Below are 19,958 nucleotides of genomic sequence, written 5' to 3' on the forward strand. Positions count from 1 at the left end.
CATGGCCCAAACAGGAATTTTACATCAAAATTAATAAATATCAGTATTTCAACCCCAAATTTTGTACTTTTCGATTACGTGCCCCACTTTTGAATAAAATATCCTAGAAGAACATATTGTGAAGTAACCTCGAACCAAGTTTGAGAAAAATTGTATGTCGGTAACATATATTAATATCTTGTTAAACATGGCCCAAACAGGAATTTTACATCAAAGTTAGTGAATATCGGCATTTTACCCCGAAAATTTGAACTTTTCGATTACGTGCCCTACTTTTGAATAAAATATCCCAAAAGAACATATTGTGAAGTAACCTCGAACCAAGTTTGAGAAAAATTGTATGTCGGGAACATATATTAATATCTTGTTAAACATGGCCCAAACAGAAATTTTCCATCAAAATTAGTGAATATCAGTATTTCAACCCCAAATTTTGTACTTTTCGATTACGTGCCCCACTTTTGAATAAAATATCCTAGAAGAACATATTGTGAAGTAACCTCGAACCAAGTTTGAGAAAAATTGTATGTCGGGAACATATATTAATATCTTGTTAAACATGGCCCAAACAGGAATTTTACATCAAAATTAGTGAATATCGACATTTTAACCCAAAATTTTGGACTTTTCGATTACGTGCCCCACTTTTGAATAAAATATCCTAGAAGAACATATTGTGAAGTAACCTAGAACCAAGTTTGAGAAAAATTGTATGTCGGGAACATATAATAATATCTTGTCAAACAGGAATTCTTGTCATCCTAATGCCAAATCAAACCATATCATTTTAACATAATTGGGCATCGTTTTATGCTTGTTCAGTAGTAGCTTGAAAGGTGATGCATTAAGATATGTCATGCGTAACATTACCATTGTTATGTAACTGAGTAAGATCTACTGTTACGTAATAATCATAACATTTGTGAGCATGCCGTATTTGGCAGTTGACATTCTTTCCTGAGGAGCCTTCACCGAATCTGCTACGGTATTCCGGTCAACTACTGAGGTAAGTATCCTTTATTGTGATTAACATTCGTAACATAGATTACAGGTAAACATGAGGGGATTCCGAACACGACCCGTCGCTTATCCAAGAGGAGCTGCCACTGCGAGTGGTAAGCAAACCGCGTACCTCCGCAGCCCAAAAGAACAACATCGTCCACACCTTCTCCTACTGTCGGACAGCAATATACGGAACATCACATTTCCGAAGGTGAGCTGGGTTTAATGGATTATAGGCATGAAATGTTTTAACCTATCTGCTCTATTTGTTACAGCGAGGTGACTTATTATAATAGTAATTTTCTATCCCAAGGGTGAACCCCCATCCGCCCCATAATTGATTATAATAGCATATATAGAAAGTGACGCATGTATCAGTACTAGTGTACCGGAAAATACATGACAACCTTAGTATGAGTTACAAATAGGTCTATCACAAATAGCAAAAAACATTTACCACCCCCAAATATGAATTTGCTCCTTCACCACACCCAAACGTTAATGGAATGTTTAATATTTATGTAATAGTAAAGTTGTACCCTACGTTAATAACTGCGATTTCAATACAGGTTGTTTCTCCGTCGCCTTCATCTCCGTTCTCACTATCGTCTATTTGTTTGCCCGGCGGGCAATTACGACATGGTGTGGCGGAGATTTTGGGGACGGAGGCGTTCCCCGAAGTCGACTACCTCTTGTTGGCTCTGGGGACCAACGACGTTGCAGGATCTGGTGGCTGGGGCAAACAATCCCGAGAATACGCCGAGAAGCTGATTGGAGCGAGTCAGCAGGCTTATCCGGGAGTCAAGGTTTGTTTTAGAAGTATATATATCTACTCATTATCTAGTCCATATATATTTCTGTAGATATGTAAATAATTCAAGCATCAACAAAGTGCAATTAAGATTGTTTTTTGATGTTCATGTTGTTGAAAGAATTGCTTATCTCGGCAACTAATGGACTTTCCAACTTCAGTAGGCCTTCTTGAATATTAAAAAACACATTTTATTACGTTTTTCTCGACCATTAGACTATTTTTGCTCTCCAATGATTCTTGCAAATTCTCTGACCGCAACGCACCAGAGCCGTGACGCATGCTTTCACGAGCTGTAATCGTAATATATATAAAATATTTTTTGGATGTTCACTTATTGGTTAACAGCCAATTTATTAAGGAGAATACATGCTGTATTTCTAGATATTATTAGCGAAGATATTGCCCCAGTCAAATTGTTCCACTGCGGCAGCAAATAGGGACATGGATGCAATTGGCAAACTGCGCTCTCTACGCCTTCTCGACCTTGACGTTGGCAGTAATCCTTCGTACTGGAGCGACGATTTACATCAGTCGGATCGTGGATTGGCGCGATACATGCAGATTCTCGAGTCTGTAGTAGCAAGAATCGTACGAAAAGGTGAGATGTTTATGATGTCATTATTCTTTATATTGTATTTGTATTCTAAATTGTGAGTGAATAATAACTCGAGCAAATGCTAACATATAAAACCAAAAATATTTTTAGACAACACTCCCGAATCTTCGAAAACAACTACAAAAAGGGCATGTAAGTATGACTCTTCCGTGTATTTGAAGTATGATTTCCCTGTGGTAGACTCTTCTGTTGGAACTGAGACTAAATTAATCCCTGCTTCCAGTAGATCAATTCCTCGTCGAAGGAAAAACTTCACCTGGAAGCCCTTATCTTTGACTCTGTTTCTTCTTCTACCACACAGCCCCATCCTCCCCCCATTTCTTTGGTGTCCTATGCCAATGCGGTTACTCGGCCAAAAACTTCAGTTACGCTAAAACCTGCAAAATGTTTGCGGCCTGCTCCTACCCGACCATCTTACGCAGCTGTTGTTTCACGTGGACTTCGTAAGGCCTGTCCTGTCGATGTTATCCGACCTGTTTCATCAGATTTGGAGACAAAGCTTCCCTTGTATCCACGAAGGCTTAACACTTATTCTGCACCACCCAGCTCCGAAACTATACCTTCAAGGAGCCTGGAACGAACTGATGTCACCGGTCTTTTCACAACTGTTAAGAGTAGAAGATCAACAATGACGAAAATTTCTCAGCATACTTTGCCAATGAAGAAGACAGCGAATCAACTTTGTAAGACTGTGGTCTATACCAACGATGTACATCCAAAGTCTTTACTTCACTCTACTTCATTTTCGAAACAACGTCACCGTGGACAGAAGGTCTCTTCGGCCTCATCTTTCACTCCTTCTGTTGTTTCTCGTGGTGCTCCTGGGCCTGCTTCTAATATTACTTTGCTGCACGGGAATGGGCGTCCCAAACATACTAGCAGATCTTTCTTTTCTACTCCACCCTCTTTTAGTAACTCTGAGCATTTTGATAAGAAGAGTCCCATTCCACGGAAGAAGTTACCGAGATCATCTTCTTCTGTGAAAAATGTTCAATCCTATTTAATTTATAAACAGTCGGGCGGTGTGTTTTCCGAAAACAAATTGTCAATTCAGTCGTTGGTATGTGCAATGAATGATATGGGATCATTTAATCCAAATTCCCATGCAGACTGGGTCAAATTAGCAAACGTTATTTGGAACACAAAATTTGCCAAAGGTGAATTGAAAAATTATATTCGAAAATTGCGACACTTTTGGAACAAGAACTCAAAAAACCTAAAAGGCAATGAAACATCAATTTCTGACACATCGGGCGATGAAGGATTTAAAAATACCAAACGGGATGAACCTTCTTCTGACTTTTCTCCTGAAACTAAAATTATAAATTCGACTGCCAAAATTTGTCATAAAAAAAACACACCGCCTACGCCGCCCAAGACCTTAGAAGAAAGCTGCGAAAACATATTCGATCAGGTTAGTAAAAATTCAGAGATATTTTTAGATGCGCATGGGAGTGATTTTCATGTAGGTGCTCAAAGTTCAGTGCAAGCACATGGTATATGGAAACGTGAAAATCCAACAAAGAATGCCACATTTAAAATGGACACCAAAAATTGGAACAGTCTTTTTAATTCCGTTGCTGGGCGAAAAATAAAAAATCCCAATTGGGCTGATGTTTTCAGAAAATTTATTAAAGAAAGTGACCCTTACTGTTCATATGCATTTCGATGGCACACAGTAAATTCTGGAATATTGGCAAATCGTATTTTTGCTTGTAGTGGGCATTGTTGCTTTACAGGTTGCAGTCGTAAAATTTCTGTAGTATCCTATCGGAAAGACCCCCGCATGTTTCATATTTCATACACAGACAAGATTCGCCATATTGGGTTAAAATCAATGAGACTTAAAGGTAAACGTAGGAAAGAGTTTCAGGAAAAATTGGTTCATGTTCTCCCTCGTAAGATTTATTTAAAAAAGATAGGTGCTCTCTCGTCTGAAGTCTTTCATTCTGGTAACAGGGACGATGCCCCATCCCAAGCTGTTTTAAAAAAGGCACGTCATGAATCTAGGGTTATCCGTGTCCCCAACCCCGGCAACCAATGGGATTCGCTATATTCACTGAGAAAGTTGCAGTACGAAAGGTCCAAAAATCAAGTAATTCGTGGAACCTTGCAGCAAATTTCAAGGGTTCCTTCGGGGATTATGTTTTGGTCAGAGGCTTCGGTAAAAAAATTCATTCAAAATTCCTCTATTGACATTATATACATTGACGCTACTGGTGGAATTTTGGCGTCCGGTGGGCATAGTCCATACTACGTCTATGAAATTGTTACGCGTCATCCACAAAAAGGAAAATCACCCCTGGCCGTTGCCACGTTTGTAACAAATCGGCACAATATTCCAAATATTTCGAACTTTCTCATGCAATTCCGTTGAGATGTTTCCAAACTAACTAAAAGATTCCCCGCGAAAGTTTTTATATGCGATGGAAGCATGGCCCTTATAAAGTCAATAATTCAGGTTAACATGCGGGAAAGTTTGGAATCTTACATTTCGCGATGTTACGCTGTCATTGAAGGTACCGCAAATTTAGATATGCTTTCACGCCCCTATCTTCATTTATGCACGAGTCATACCATGAAGAATTTTAAACAGTTAGCTTGTAAACTACCAAAATTAAAACGTGAACTAATGCATATATTTGGACTACTCGTTTGTTGCGGAGAGTTGAAAACAGTCCGTAAAATTGTTTATCATTTCACTATTTTATTAATTTGCCAAAATTCTAATTTTATGCATGATAGTTGGACTTACTTGCAAAAGCAAATTGAAAAACAGAACATTCCTGTGCCTTCTGATGGTGAATTAGACCTAGGGACATCGGATGAACTTTTACCAGATGAAGATTTGAGCGAGATAAATCCTCTTACGGAATTAATGAATTGCGACATTTCGTCAGCCATTGAAATAGCAAGTAATGCAGAAATTTTGGGTTCCAACAATTTTTACTGCCCGGAAATATTGTCCAAATTTAAAACGTTCTATGTCCCGAAGATATGTCTTTGGGGAAGTTTGATGGTAGGTGATTTGGGAAGATATGGTAATTCAATTGGCTATTTGAAATATTCGACTTTTTATGCAAAAGTCTCAGCTTCTGAGAAACAAAACATATCGCGAGATAATCGCACTCAGGGAATCATGGAAAAAAGTCAGCAGGAACTAAAGCGAACTCGTTTAAACAACAGACGATTTAAACGTCTTGACGAGATTGCTATAGTTTATGATGAACTCCATGACTCTCTGATTAGGGAATATGAAGATAATTTGATTGTTTGTCCAAAAAAAAAAGGAAAGTTGAAAACAATGACCAAATTGACCAAGAAATTGAGAAATGGAGTAAACGATCCCGAATTCAGGGTAAAGACAAATGTAAAGGAGTGTATCTTCAGCCCCCCATTAGACCTCTAAAGATGTTTCGCCCTCAAGAACTTTCTAATAACGATAGCCCAATTCTAATAAAAGCTGACGAAGCGTCTACTACACAATCTATGATGTTGCGGTTCGTCTCACCGAAAATTCCATCCCAAAAATTTGTACATTTATCTGATGTCGATCATAAAATAATGAATTCCAAAACTAATTTTAGAAGAGACTGGTTTACTTCGGATATTATGAACACCGCACAATTAATTTTGTCATCTCGGTATTCTGAAGTAGACGGGTTGCAAAGCACGACTTTTTATACAACGCTATCTGGCCCTAAATTGTATGTTACTTCTGAAAAATTTGTTCAAATTTTATTTGTGCACGAAAATAACTGGGTAACAGCATCAAATATATTCACCGCCGACCAAAATACTATACAGATTTATGATAGCTCTTATATGAAGTACAATGAAAATGACAAATATGCGATTTCGCTTTTTATGCGGCCAAGGCAAGGAACAAATAAAGTACAAATTGAATTCCCCGTTGTCCAGCAACAAACTTTAGGTGCATCATGTGGCCCATTCTCGATTAGTTTTTGCATAGCCCTATGTAACAAAATACGACCAGAGCATATCCTATTTGACGAGAAAAATCTTAGGAAGAAAATATGCGATGGTATAGTCTCTGAAAATTTTTCGTCGGTATTTAACATCAACAAGAAACGTGTTATACCCGCGCCCAGGCGATTGGAAATTCCGATTTTTTGCAACTGCCAACTGTCTTACATTGAAAATCAGACCATGATCGAATGCACTTCATGTTTAAAATGGTACCATCCAAAATGTTGTAGTATTCCAGTGCCAGTTGAGGCACTGAAAAACAGCGAAATAGAATGGAATTGCAAAAAGTGCATTCGATGCTAAATTACATGCAAAGCAATATTCAACTAGATATGATCATTTACATTCTCATTTTTTCTAGGTACATCATTCAAGTCAGACGAAGGATCAGTCTGTTTTACCTATTTGGCTTAACATGCCCTTTGCCAGGTTTTTCTCTCTTGGTCTAGTCTATAATATTGAGATGAAAACCGCCACGATGGTTGGCACCTTGACGTCGTGGTGTGGTGCCTTTATACTAAGACCAACCATTTTAAAAAAATTTTTTTTTTAAATATGAGATAGATCCCTAGTATGAAAGAACGAGATGATTTCACAATTCGTTTATGTTATCTTACTTAAATTGAGGCACGCCATTATAATGTATACAGTATCCTGGGTTGTGATAGCGTTGTTTATTAATTTTTAGTCGGATTCTTATTTGGGCCATGTTTGACAAGATAATATTATACGTTCCCGACATACAATTTTCCAAAGCCTTGGTTCGAGGTTACTTCACAATATGTTCTTTTGGGATTTTTATTCAAAAGTGGGGCACGTAATCGAAAAGTCCAAAATTTGTGGTTGAAATACTGATATTTATTAATTTTGATGTAAAATTCATGATTGTGCCATGTTTGACAAGATATTATTATATGTTCCCGACATACAATTTTCCTCAAACATGGTTCGAGGTTACTTCACAATATGTTCTTTTGGGATATTTTATTCAAAAGTGGGGCACGTAATCGAAAAGATCAAAATTTTGGGTTAAAATGCCGATATTTACTGATTTTGATGTAAAATTCATGATTGTGCCATGTTTGACCAGATATTATTATATGTTCCCGACATACAATTTTTCTCAAACTTAGTTCGAGGTTACTTCACAATATGTTCTTTTGGGATATTTTATTCAAAAGTGGGGCACGTAATCGAAAAGTCCAAAATTTTGGGTTAAAATGCCGATATTCACTAATTTTGATGTAAAATTCCTGTTTGGGCCATGTTTAACAAGATATTAGTATATGCTCCCGACATACAATTTTTCTCAAACTTGGTTCGAGATTACTTCACAATATGTTCTTCTAGGATATTTTATTCAAAAGTAGGGCACGTAATCGAAAAGATCAAAATTTCGGGTTAAAATGCCGATATTCACTAATTTTGATGTAAAATTCCTGTTTGGGCCATGTTTAACAAGATATTAATATATGTTCCCGACATACAATTTTTTTCAATCTTGGTTCGAGGCTACTTCACAATATGTTCTTTCGGGATATCTTATTCAAAAGTGGGGCACGTAATCGAAAAGTACAAAATTTGGGGTTAAAATGCCGTTAAAATGCCATGGTAAACCGTTTTCTGGCAACGCTATTTTATCGTTCCGAAAACGAGAGAGATGTCCGCTGAGAGATGTCTGCTAGGGTAACTTTGGTCGGCTGACGGACAACTCGACTACACGGACAACTCGACTACCTAGAGGCCTGGTGAGTTGTCCGTCTTTTGGCATTTTCTACGGCGGTGTTTTAGGTCTATAGAAATGCGTAGCAGTAGTCTAAACTCGCCTACGGCAGTCGCCAGACAGGCCGTCAACTCACCAGTCGAGCAAACGCTCTGCGACGTGACGTCATCGATGCTCGAGGTGAAGACAACTCGACTACCGAGCAACGAGAGGCAGACAACTCACCAGTCGAGCAATCGCTCTGCGATATCGATGCTCGAGGAGAAGACATTGCTTTGCAAAACGCAGACTCAAGAGTTGCATAGAATTTACTTAGTGCCGACTGATATTAGTTGTAAGCCAACTCACCACCTGAGTAGTCTACCAGCCGACAGCCACGTTCCATCTGCTGAGATACAACAATCGGGTTGGTGTCAGGGTACTTCCACTCAAACGTTACGTCCTGTTTTTTTATTAGCCTGTACTGTTCCCTTGTCATTACCACATCTGAATCATTAAAACATTTGCGATGAAACCAATTTCGACAGACGTCACAGATGAGTCCCTCCTACTTCATGGAAACGTTGTCGTCAAATCTCTTGCACATATTTGGAGTAGTCATCTTGAATTCTTGCGTAGTTTTTGTGGAGTTAATATACCGTTAGTCGTCCTCGTTTCAGTATAAAACTGTGATGAAAACGACCTCGGCTAATGAGTATTTACGTTTGTAAGGTGTCAGGCCGGCGATAATGAGGCTTCAAACTCGGCGATAACCGAGCAGTAATCTCGGCGCGCGGCTTCATTATCACCGATCTGACACCTTATCTAATCTCCGTGCATGGATATCACTTCACTCAGGCCATCATAAAGAATGTGCGTCACAATAATTTGCCTCGCCTATACAACAAGTGAGTGGTTAACCATATTTATATATGTCTTTGTACATCTTTCACTTCTTTTGTATTAACATGTTTTTGTTTTAGGGACGCTGGAACAAGAGACCTGATCAAGCATGTCATGGTGCTGTGCTATATACCAGCTATGTTTATTACGTCCAGATTCAAATCACTGAAAGAAAAGATGCAAACTCAAGAACTTCGCCGAATATTTTCAAAACACATGGCTATACAACAGTGTTTGGACTCCCAATGATTGGTCAGTATTCGACGTAGAAATAAGAACCAACAATCATCTAGAAGGTTGGCACCGTCATTTTAACAGTATAACTCGGAAAAACATGCCTTTTTACAGTTTAATCTCAACAATGTACGAGGTAAGTATAGGGATAGAGGCGGACGTTGTGGAGATTTTGGAAGAGAATGTTGTGGGGCGTGTCAACGGCAGGTATGCGGAAGCCAACGAGAGGGTGCAACGTGTCTGGGAACAATTTAAAAAAGAAGAGTTATCTGTGGACTCTCTTCTTCGAAGGTGTTCAAGGATCTACGGGCGCAGTATTGCAAAGAGTAAGTATGTAACGCAGCAAATTTCCCATAACGTTTAGTATTCAAATAAAATTCATTATACGTAACGAAAAAGAAAACAAAACCTTCCATCCATTGAATTTCCCCATAACGTTTAGTATTTAAATATCACATTAAATTCATTAATCGTAACAAAAAGTAAACATCTTTTATCCATTCTTCGGCCCAGTTTCTTTGCCAGGCGTAGCGACAGTGCCTATCTGTTCCTGGTTTTCTTCTGCAAAAAGAAATTCCAACTCTATGACTGAAACCTTGCCGTGGTGAGTTGGCTTACAACTAATATCAGTCGGCACTAAGTAAATGCTATGCAACTCTTGAGTCTGAGTTTTGCAAAGCAATGTCTTCTCCTCGAGCATCGATATCGCAGAGCGATTGCTCGACTGGTGAGTTGTCTGCCTCTCGTTGCTCGGTAGTCGAGTTGTCTTCACCTCGAGCATCGATGACGTCGCAGAGCGTTTGCTCGACTGGTGAGTTGACGGCCTGTCGGGCGAATGCCGTAGGCGAGTTTAGACTACTGCAACCATAGACTACCGAGCTCACGTTCATAAATATTTAAGTGTTACTGTGAAGTATAAAGGTTTTAATATATTTAAAGGTGCTCATTCAAAACATTTAATACCAATAAAGTTTAAAAAAATTAAACGAACACAGTCCTATAAATCAACAGTCTAACTTCGCTAACGTTACTCCAATTTCGTCTGTAGACTGTATTTCTATTCATACAACATGATCAAAATAAGCCACTTATACAAATAAAAATGCTTTCTAGAGCATATTTATGTATTTTTCTCAACATTTGAGCACTAAAAATATCAAAAACGCATTTCTATAGACCTAAAACATCACCGTAGAAAATGCCAAAAGACGGACAACTCACCAGGCCTCTAGGTAGTCGAGTTGTCTCTGGTGATTTGTCCGTGTAGTCGAGTTGTCCGCCTCCCCTTTGGGCTACATCTCCGTGGTTCGATCAGGTGATCTTTAGAAGCATGGCTACTGTATTTTCTTGACTCTCTATCTGTACCTAGTATGTAGATTGCTCAGCCATAGCGAAATTCCATCTGTCTATACCTGTATACTGCTAAACCAGTATGACATGCCGAATTTTTTTAATATAGGTACCGTAGGCTACCGTACAATACCGGTACAGCGTTTAGAATAGGGATACAGGTTCTGAATTTACTTTTTAATACTACCGGTACCGTACATACCGGTATGCACATCACTTTTGCTGGATCGTTTTTTAAAAATCCAAACGCAGACCCCCCACAATTCTATGAAAATAGAATTCATTGCAGCATTAAAATAGGTGATAAACCACCAGTAAAAACTCAGTGGTACCTGTACTGTAACATTTCTTTGTCGTGCCTTATTAAATTTGACTTGATAACTTGTTATTTATTAACTCAGTAACTGTACTTTTTACAGATAAAAGTTATTGTCATTGGGTTTATACTTTTTTACTAGGCTAGACCTACTGCACTAGCATGTCTGCCTGTAGACTGCTGAGACTGGTACAGTAGATGAGGATAATAAATCTGTCGTCTGGTCATTGGATGATGATGATGATGATGATGATGCACTGAACATGTTATTTTAAAATTAATAAAGGTGCATATTCTATTTATACAGGTTATAATGATTTATTATGCAAATTATACTTATTGTTATTACAGTACGGCACACTATCCCGAATCCGGATTTGCGTCTACATTCCGGAAGAGCCAAAATATGAATAGGCGTCTGTGAAACGGGGGGCGTCGAGTCGTCTGCGAGCTCGATGCGTGAGAACGTCAGATGTCTGGATATGACGTCAAAGAAAGTCACGCACAGATCGGCAGTTCGGCACGGCTCTCGAATTTTGCTAATTTGATTTTCGTTTTTTACCGATGTATACTGACCTATATGGTTAGATATACGATGTATTTCTGAATCATTATATTCAGTCTACTGTTGGTAGTGCCTAATTAAAATAATTTCGCGTAAATGCAATTGTCTGTGAATAAAATAATTACTTTTAAATAATATCAAGAGATTACAAAATTATGCGTTTCGATTAATACGTCTACGAGTCCAACTAATTTTATTATGAGTGTTTGTGACTACATGACATCGTTTGAATTGTCGTATAACGAAGTCAAAACGATGCACGATATCGAAGTTTTTTTTTCAATAGTTAAATTAATATCGATAGTGAAACTTTGTATGCCCGTTAATACCTGTAATTACAACAATTTAACATAGCATCTTCGGTTATTTAGAACTGAAACTTCCAGAAATGTAAAATAAAAGCCTCGATGATTAATTGGATTAAACTATTTTGCCAATTTGATTCTTGTTTTTCACAGACTACGCAAGTTGATCATTTGCGGCATACGAATGCATCAATGCGGCATTATATTAATTTGATTCTTGTTTTTCACCTATCTATTCTTGCATAAATCACGCAAATTAACATTTGCGGTATATGATTGCCTCGACGTGGCATTGAATTAAAATATTCTTGTATTCCGTATACTTCGAAGTTAAACATTCGCGACATATGAATGTATCGATGCCGCATTATATTAGTTTGAATCTTGTTTTTCATCGATCTATACTAGTATAAATTACGCAAATTGAACATTTGCGGCATATGAATACATCGATGCGGCATGTGTTACATTATTTTGCTAATTTGATTCATGTTTCTTGCCGATCTATTATTGTGTAAATTACGCAAGTTGATCATTTGCGGCATATGAATTAAATTATTTTCGTATAGATTAACATTTGTGGCATATGAATGCCTCGATGTGGCATTGAATTAAATTATTCTCGTATACCGTAACTTTCGGAAGTTAAACATTTGCGGCATATGAATGTATCGATGGGACATTATATTATTTTGAATCTTGTTTTTTACCGATCTATTCTAGTATAAATTATGCAAACTGAACATTTGCGGCATATGAATACATCGATGTGGCATTATATTAAGTTATTTTGCTAATTTGATTCTCGTTTTTCGCCGATCTATTCTTGTATAAATTACGCAAGTTGCACATTTTGCGGCATATGAATGTCTCGTTGCGGCATTAGATTAAATTATTGCTTTATGAACTTATTCATCTAATGCTATATCGAGGCATTAATTTTACTGTTTATCGATTGTGTGTTATCAAAATGTAATTTTTATTATCTCTGATCCATTTATTATCGTTAACACGCCATCCTATCTACATTGAAAATGAGAGAAACACGGCACGCCAAGGTTTACGTCGAGGGTCGAGGAACGGCCGATGCGTGCCTGCGTGCGTCGATTGAAATTCAGTGACGTCACACGCCGTCAATCGTTTTTTGCTCATTTCTCTCGAACGCACCGGTAAAAATTTTTTTACATCGGTAGATCTGATTATTTTTTCACGAGGAATTCAATGATGATGGTTTTAGATTGCGCTTTTTGTTAGTTTACTGCGCTGCTTCAATTTATCGATATCGGGAGACAAAATCCGCCAGACGTACATCGAAGGAGGGATATTCGATCACCATTAAAATAGGTTTCTCTAAAACGAGAGATTGTCTCTCGATCTGTAAAGTGTGCCGTACTGTATTAAACTAAATCAAAAACTGAAAAAATTGAATTTTTATAATCCCTTAACTTTTTAGTTGTGATATAAATTAAAGCAGAGAAAATCATTTTTTGTGTATAATTTGACAACCTGCTATAAATCATGAAGTACATGTAATAAAAATTTTCGTTTAGATTTTTTTTCGACAGCCAAGGCTGTACATAAATACATAACTAATTATACCCTGAATTATTATTTTTTTTCTTGTTATCTTAGTATTCATCCATAGGTAAAGAATATTGTATATAAATTTGATATACCGGTAATACAGCCTCTCAAAAATAATTATTGTAGTCTTAAAACTGAAATTATCATACATAGCCTACAATATGACTAAATCAGTATTAGATTCTGCAAAATTTATTTGAAATAAAATTGAAAATTAAGATCAAGTTAATGATATTAGAAATGTGTATTGGTAAAAGTTATGAAATTGCTATTTATCTCGGTTTATTTTGCTTTTTTTACTTGGAAATTTTTTTTTAGCCTAGTCAACTTTCTGCAAATGAATCTCTACTTGCTAAGATTCGTCATTGTTCTTGGGTAGAAATAATATTATATATCAGTACTCCTTTTTTTTCACAATATTATGATTTGTGTCAACGTGACTTCATGAAAAAATGTGATAGTTGTTTTACTAATAAAACAGATTGACAATTTTTTTCAAAATTTATTATAACCTACTAGATAATTCCTACATGACACTTCACCACATATTCTAATAAATTGACAACTCGATCAGATGCTGTTTGTCAAGTTTTTCTATTGACATTTGTCGATTTACTCTGAATATCTTCGTATATTTAGCATAGAATAGTGGTATTTTTTCAGGTTCAAAACTATCAAGTCATCGTGGTAGTTTCCTAGCATGGCAATGGCCAAAATCAAACCTTGATATTTTACTATTTCATCAGAGAATTTTCCATGAATCATATTTGAGGAAAATACTAAATTGAATATTAGTTGAATGTTGAGCCAAATTCGTATTTTACAGTTATTAGATCCTGCAGTCAGGCTATTCATGAGCTAATCGTAATATGTCAAAAGCTTAAATCGGTAACCATGCTAAATGTAAAAATTACCGTAAGTATTAAACAGTATTTCAGTGAAGAACAAAATTTGAGCTTTTTGGCCTGTCTGCTTCACAAAATGGAAGTTGCAACATTTTATTGCTTGGAATCGGGAAATGCTTTCAGTAACTTCAAAAGTAAAAAGTAAAACCAAGTATTTAACTACTCGGAATACATTCTGAGAAAATATATTCAAATATGGAATATCGAATACATTATAAATTGGGGCAAATTTATGCGGAAAATTACATAAAGGTTACTGTTTTCTCTTTGTTGTTTGTTACCAGTTGAGATATCATATGTTTAGATCTGCTTGTCTGACGGCTCATAATCCCTAATTTTTTAGAAAATTACTAAATCAACTATATTGAGTATAATAAATTTCGAATGAATCAAATATTCGATTCGTTTTGGACATTTCTAAATGCGTGTATAATACATTATACCACTGCTACTCTTTTATTCAAGGATTAAAGTTCTACTTGTTTTAAATTTTTGTTACTTTGGAATTGGCACATATAATCCCAACTGATCCAAAGATGATTCTGATTCTCTCTACTAATCTGAATTTTTCAAGTCTATTCATAATTTTTCTGATGAATGCCATATTATTTGAATATTTTGTTTCTTGTTTCAGTCATATGGTAAGTATAATAGTGGGTAATTGACAAGCTATACAAAATCAATTCAGATACATTGTCCTTTTGGTTAAAATAATATTATCAGATGCTACTATCAGGAGAAATTTAAATACTTACTTTCACTAAACCTAGTTAATACCTATCTTTATATTTCATGCAGTGTACACCTGCTTGCAGCATGCATTGCATCACGCGTACAGCACGGTCAAATTCTTGACACGAAAGCAAAAGAAATGGCCTATATGATACCAAGTCTAAAAACTGTATGCGGTTGATAGCAATCGGCCATTGTTCAAATGAACTGTAAATTGAAAATACAACATGGACTATATTAGAATAAATGGCCATGAACTTTAATCAGACATTTTATGTCATTTTTAGTAGTAGGTTAGATATCACAAATGATGCCACAAACACGGCAAAGTAAGAGAAGGTCAGCGCCTTCCAAAACATCCCCACCTAAGCGTCGGAAAAGTACACCTGCCGAAGAAATCAAGGATGTATCACCGATAAAAGATGAAGAATACCAGGATAATAATGATCCAGATGATGACGATATCCTGGAGAGTGATGGCGAAGAGGAGATTATTGAAGAAGAGATTGATCAGGAGCCGGATGATGAGCCTGCAGTTGATTCCAGGGACAATGATTCTCCTCAACATGATCAGGACATTGATCTTAACCTTGAACATGATGGAGAAAATAATGAAGACAATGGAAACGAAGATTTTGATACTCGAAGCGAAGCTACATCAGACTCAGGGCGTTCAGCGGGGGCTGAAAATGATGACGAACCTGTATATGATGACGACTATGAAAAAGAAACATATGATGATAGACGTAGCAGTGATGATAGAGATAGCCGTGGTATTTCACCAATTGTTTTTAATCGTTCGGATACTTCAGATGAGGAAGAAGATGTTGCCCCACCAGGCGAGAGTGAAGAGGAAAAGCCTAAAAAGAGCATAGTCATTCCACCAGCTGAAATTCGTACTCAGCGCCGAGATAGACATAGTAAAATGTTAAAGTATCTATTTCGAGATGCTAGATTTTTTGTTATTAAAAGCAATAATCATGAAAATGTTTCACTTGCTAAAGCAAAAGGGGTGTGGTCGACACCGCCGAGCAATGAACACAAGCTGACTAAGGCTTTCAAAGAAAGCAGAAATGTCATTCTCATTTTCTCTGTTCGAGAAAGTGGTGCCTTCCAAGGTTTCGCTCGTATTTCCACTGAAGCAAGACATGATTACGGACCCATTCATTGGGTTTTACCAGCTGGTTTGAGTGCGAGAGCACTTGGAGGTGTTTTTAAAATTGATTGGATGTGTCGAAGAGAACTTTCTTTTATCAAGACTGGTGATATACGTAACCCATTTAATGATAACAAACCAGTAAAAATCGGCAGAGATGGACAAGAAGTTGAACCCAACGCAGGAAAAGTTTTGTGTTTAGAATTTCCTCATGATGATGGAGTAGATTTAGAATCGATTATACACAGAGTAAGAAAGAGGGAAAAGGAAATGGGCAATGTACGTTATGAAGTTCCTCGTTATCCAGTTCCTGATAATGGCCCTAGGAGTAGAGCTGCTAGAAGTGGACGAGGCAAAGATTTTAACAGAGGTCCAAGAACTTTTCCAAGGCGGGATGATGGTGGGGGAAGAGATCCACGCTCCTATTCAAAAGATAATTATTCTCCTCGTTTTAAAGACTTCAGAAGTCGCGGAAGATTTCAGGGAAGAAGGAATCAACATAATGATGGAGGTTATCAATATTTTCGCAATTTTTCTTCTGATCATGTCAGAAATGAATACGAGCAGCCAGCTAGTTCCTACCCTAGCCTTATGTCAACATTCACAAGCTATCAATCTTCTAATTATCAAGATGTTCCGCCGTTGATGCAGCAATATGTACAAAGCCCATACCAAACATCGAATAAACCTTCCTCAGCTGTTATAAGCAAGTACAGTGACGGTTCTCGAATTTCCTCGCGTACCAATGACTCTAGTTTAAAAAGCAGTTCTTCGATATCTAGAAGTTATGATTCTCGAGCACATGCTGCAGCTTGTGATGATTTTGTGCGTCGTGTTGCAGCGGGAAGAAGTGGAGCCGTGGCATCATCATCAAGTCGTTCAAACGAGCGGTCACAAGGACGTGAGCACACAAGCCGATCCTCAAGATCTGAGAGAGAAAACAGACATAGCAGAAGGTAGAGATTATCACAAATTGTCCAAGTATTTCTGGACAAGGGGATGCCAACATTCGTGATTTTCTGAACGATTTTAACTGTTTTATATCACGGCATAAATTCAATCGACCAATGTTGTACCATATTGGGAATGTTACTCATCATGATTGCAAGTATATTCCCACCCCCCCACTTGTGTGATGTAATTTCTTTCAGCTAGACTAAATTGCAGATTTACAGGCAGCAGGAAAAACTTGGCTACCAATATCTGACAAAGCTTCATGCTTGAACGAGTAAACTATTTCATGCTATATGTACCATGTTTATATTGGCTATCAAATACAAATCAAAATTTTACATGGAGAAGTCATTCTATGAAGAACATTGCAACATTCTCATAATATTTTATAAGTATTTGCTCTTGAAATTGTAACATTTGGGCCTCTCACTTGATTCTCATTAATCTATAGTAAATTTTAATACCCATTGCATATTATACTTTTTCTAAAGTATCCAGTTATTAAAGGTATACACAACTGAATGTGTTCATACACCATCACTATTTTGAACCCTAAATTTTGTCAAATTGAATTCATAAATTGTTATTGTCTTAAATTCAACCTAATGATTTTCCTATATTCATACATAACTGAATCAGAATCTGTATAATGTCTAACAAACTCCTGCTCCACCTGGATGTAGGTATTAATTTTTTGCCTCATTTATATGCAAAGCGGCATTTTTTGCATACCTATTTTATCTTATTAACCCTATGAAAATAATGAATCGAAATCGTTTATTTTATTTCGGATCTCAAATGCAGAAGACTATTCCGTCAGCCAAGTTTTCACTGCCTGCCAGTTTATTTAACAAAACTCTCCTGTACTTGCTTTGCAACTTTGCATGAAGATTTTTTTGACAACATGCTCTCCTAAATTGGGACTAGTAGCTTACTCAAAATGGGGATATCTTGAACTGTTAGTAGTGAACAATTTTGAATCTTGCTTCGTGTTTTTTTAGATAACATTTGTTTTAACCATGTTATGACTTTGTGTATTCACACATTTCGCAAATCATTGCCGAAAATTTAGTGTCGTTGGTTACATCGATTGGTCATTTTTATACTGTACTGCCGATACTTGTTAAATACATTTGTAAAATTTGTGAAAAGATTTTCATGTTCCGGTGTGGTAAGTGGTCTGGCCGTAAGGATTCCATCGCTTGTGAACTTCGCCCGGGAAATGTACACCAGCAGATTTTTTCAGCCAAACGCAAATTGGAAGCACGGACGTTTGCACCGTGGGAGCAGATGCCCACAGTTGCGAAATTCCTAGGATATATATATATAATATATATTGCAAATCAAGTCTCTTGGACCACCGCGCTGTGTTGTCACTCATTTTTTTGAACCAAACAGCAAAAACGTATAGATAATTGCACTTACAGATATACACACTCCATCAGAGTAATGAGTAAACAAAAAAATTGAGAATGCGAGATAACGCTGAGCAGGTCGTTTTCAACTCTTATGCTCCATTTTTCTGTTGTCTCGTCATCTACATCAGGGGTGGCCGAGAATCCCAGCGCAGTAATTTCGTTCTGCCGCGCACTGCATAAGTATTGACAATTCTGTGTTCGTTTAAAATGTTGTGTTCTTTTCTATTTTTCCTAATTCTTCGCGCATACCTTTTTTCGGAGCTCACATGGCCTTCTATTCCGCGCAACTAATCAAGCTCTTAGACTTTAGAGGAAGCGTTGCACCAGTTAGAGACCAATAGCCGCATTTCGTACAACTTAGAGAGAACGTTGCACCAGTCAGAGACCATGAGCCGCATTATAAACTAGAACACATATGAAAAAATTGCTTTCATCTTTAATTACTGAACCAATTGCTTTGGTTGCCAATTTGTAGTGGTCAAGGTTGTACTTTCGCTCAAGGGCTACTTATATATATCAACAATCGTTCAATTCACGTTGAAACTGAATCATGAACAATGGATCGTCGTTACAGGACCGTTGGCTGCCTCCCGATAAAGCTACTGGTAAGTTTCCGCAAAGGAATTGGGATTAATGATAAAATATTTAGTTTTTCTTCCGTGCCCACATATATTTAAGATGAGTAATTATAAGTTTTTCACTCCACAATCTGTGCAATGAAATAAATGATGGAAACAAAATAAATAATACTGATTAAAGAATCCTAAACCTTAATCAAAATCAGAAAAAAAACGGCTAGATTCTATTTTAGCTTGACGTTTTTAAAGAGAGAATCCATGGTGAATATTTTACACTATATGGCAAGTTAGTAATAGTAGTATACGATACTAGGATACCAAAGAAGTACCAATACTGGTAGCTATAAAGAAAGAAGTACTTCATGAATAGACAAATGGATATTTACCGATAAAAATATTTAATTACCCCGGTCGTAACAATCGCTTCCGTTCAAAACAACCTAATTTGCCCTCATACTCAACGACTGCTCATACTAGACTATTTTAATAATATATATAATTTGCTATACGACGTTAATTAAAATTACGTAATAAAAAATATATGGCCTATATCTTCATAGAATCTTTAATATACGCGACGGTGTGGCTCAACGGGCTAAGCGTTAGGAATACTCTCGCCACCGCACCTCTAATTACTCTGCGTGGGTTCGCAGGTTCGAATCCCATGCAGGGTTAGGGTTATGTGCGAGAGGATTGCTGGACTCCTCGCCGCCGTTGGGTGGTTCACGTAACCGCTTGTCGGTTACGGCTTCCTCCACCATCAAGTCCATGCTTTCAAAAACAATATAACTAAGTATATGCTTTGCGTATTAATAGGAAACAAAAAAAACGGAA

General features: G+C 37.1%; 2 protein-coding genes across 3 annotated transcripts; both read left to right on the plus strand.

The window, feature by feature from the left end:
* The first annotated feature begins 817 nt into the window (after window positions 1-817).
* LOC144431919 (uncharacterized) lies at window positions 818-7,560 on the plus strand. Of its 2 annotated transcripts, none has more exons than XM_078119691.1 (3): window positions 818-1,213; window positions 1,572-1,808; window positions 2,198-7,560. In XM_078119691.1, exon 3 carries the CDS (start codon window positions 3,061-3,063, stop codon window positions 4,807-4,809), a length of 1,749 nt encoding a protein of 582 aa, XP_077975817.1. In that variant the 5' UTR covers window positions 818-1,213; window positions 1,572-1,808; window positions 2,198-3,060; the 3' UTR covers window positions 4,810-7,560. Both variants share the same exon structure in this region, with proteins under 2 accessions (XP_077975817.1, XP_077975818.1).
* Window positions 7,561-11,059: 3,499 nt separating this feature from the next.
* LOC120340598 (uncharacterized) lies at window positions 11,060-18,281 on the plus strand. Its single transcript, XM_039408897.2, has 2 exons — window positions 11,060-11,213; window positions 15,085-18,281. The coding sequence occupies exon 2, from the start codon at window positions 15,326-15,328 to the stop codon at window positions 17,132-17,134; it is 1,809 nt and encodes a 602-aa protein (XP_039264831.2). The 5' UTR covers window positions 11,060-11,213; window positions 15,085-15,325; the 3' UTR covers window positions 17,135-18,281.
* The last annotated feature ends 1,677 nt before the right edge of the window (window positions 18,282-19,958 follow it).

The sequence above is a fragment of the Styela clava genome, chromosome 14, assembly GCF_964204865.1.
Source record: "Styela clava chromosome 14, kaStyClav1.hap1.2, whole genome shotgun sequence".
NCBI lineage: Eukaryota > Metazoa > Chordata > Ascidiacea > Stolidobranchia > Styelidae > Styela > Styela clava.

Bases quoted from the DNA above. Each gene is read 5' to 3' on its own strand.
- LOC144431919 (XM_078119691.1), top strand. From the start codon at position 3,061: ATGACGAAAATTTCTCAGCATACTTTGCCAATGAAGAAGACAGCGAAT.
- LOC120340598 (XM_039408897.2), top strand. From the start codon at position 15,326: ATGATGCCACAAACACGGCAAAGTAAGAGAAGGTCAGCGCCTTCCAAA.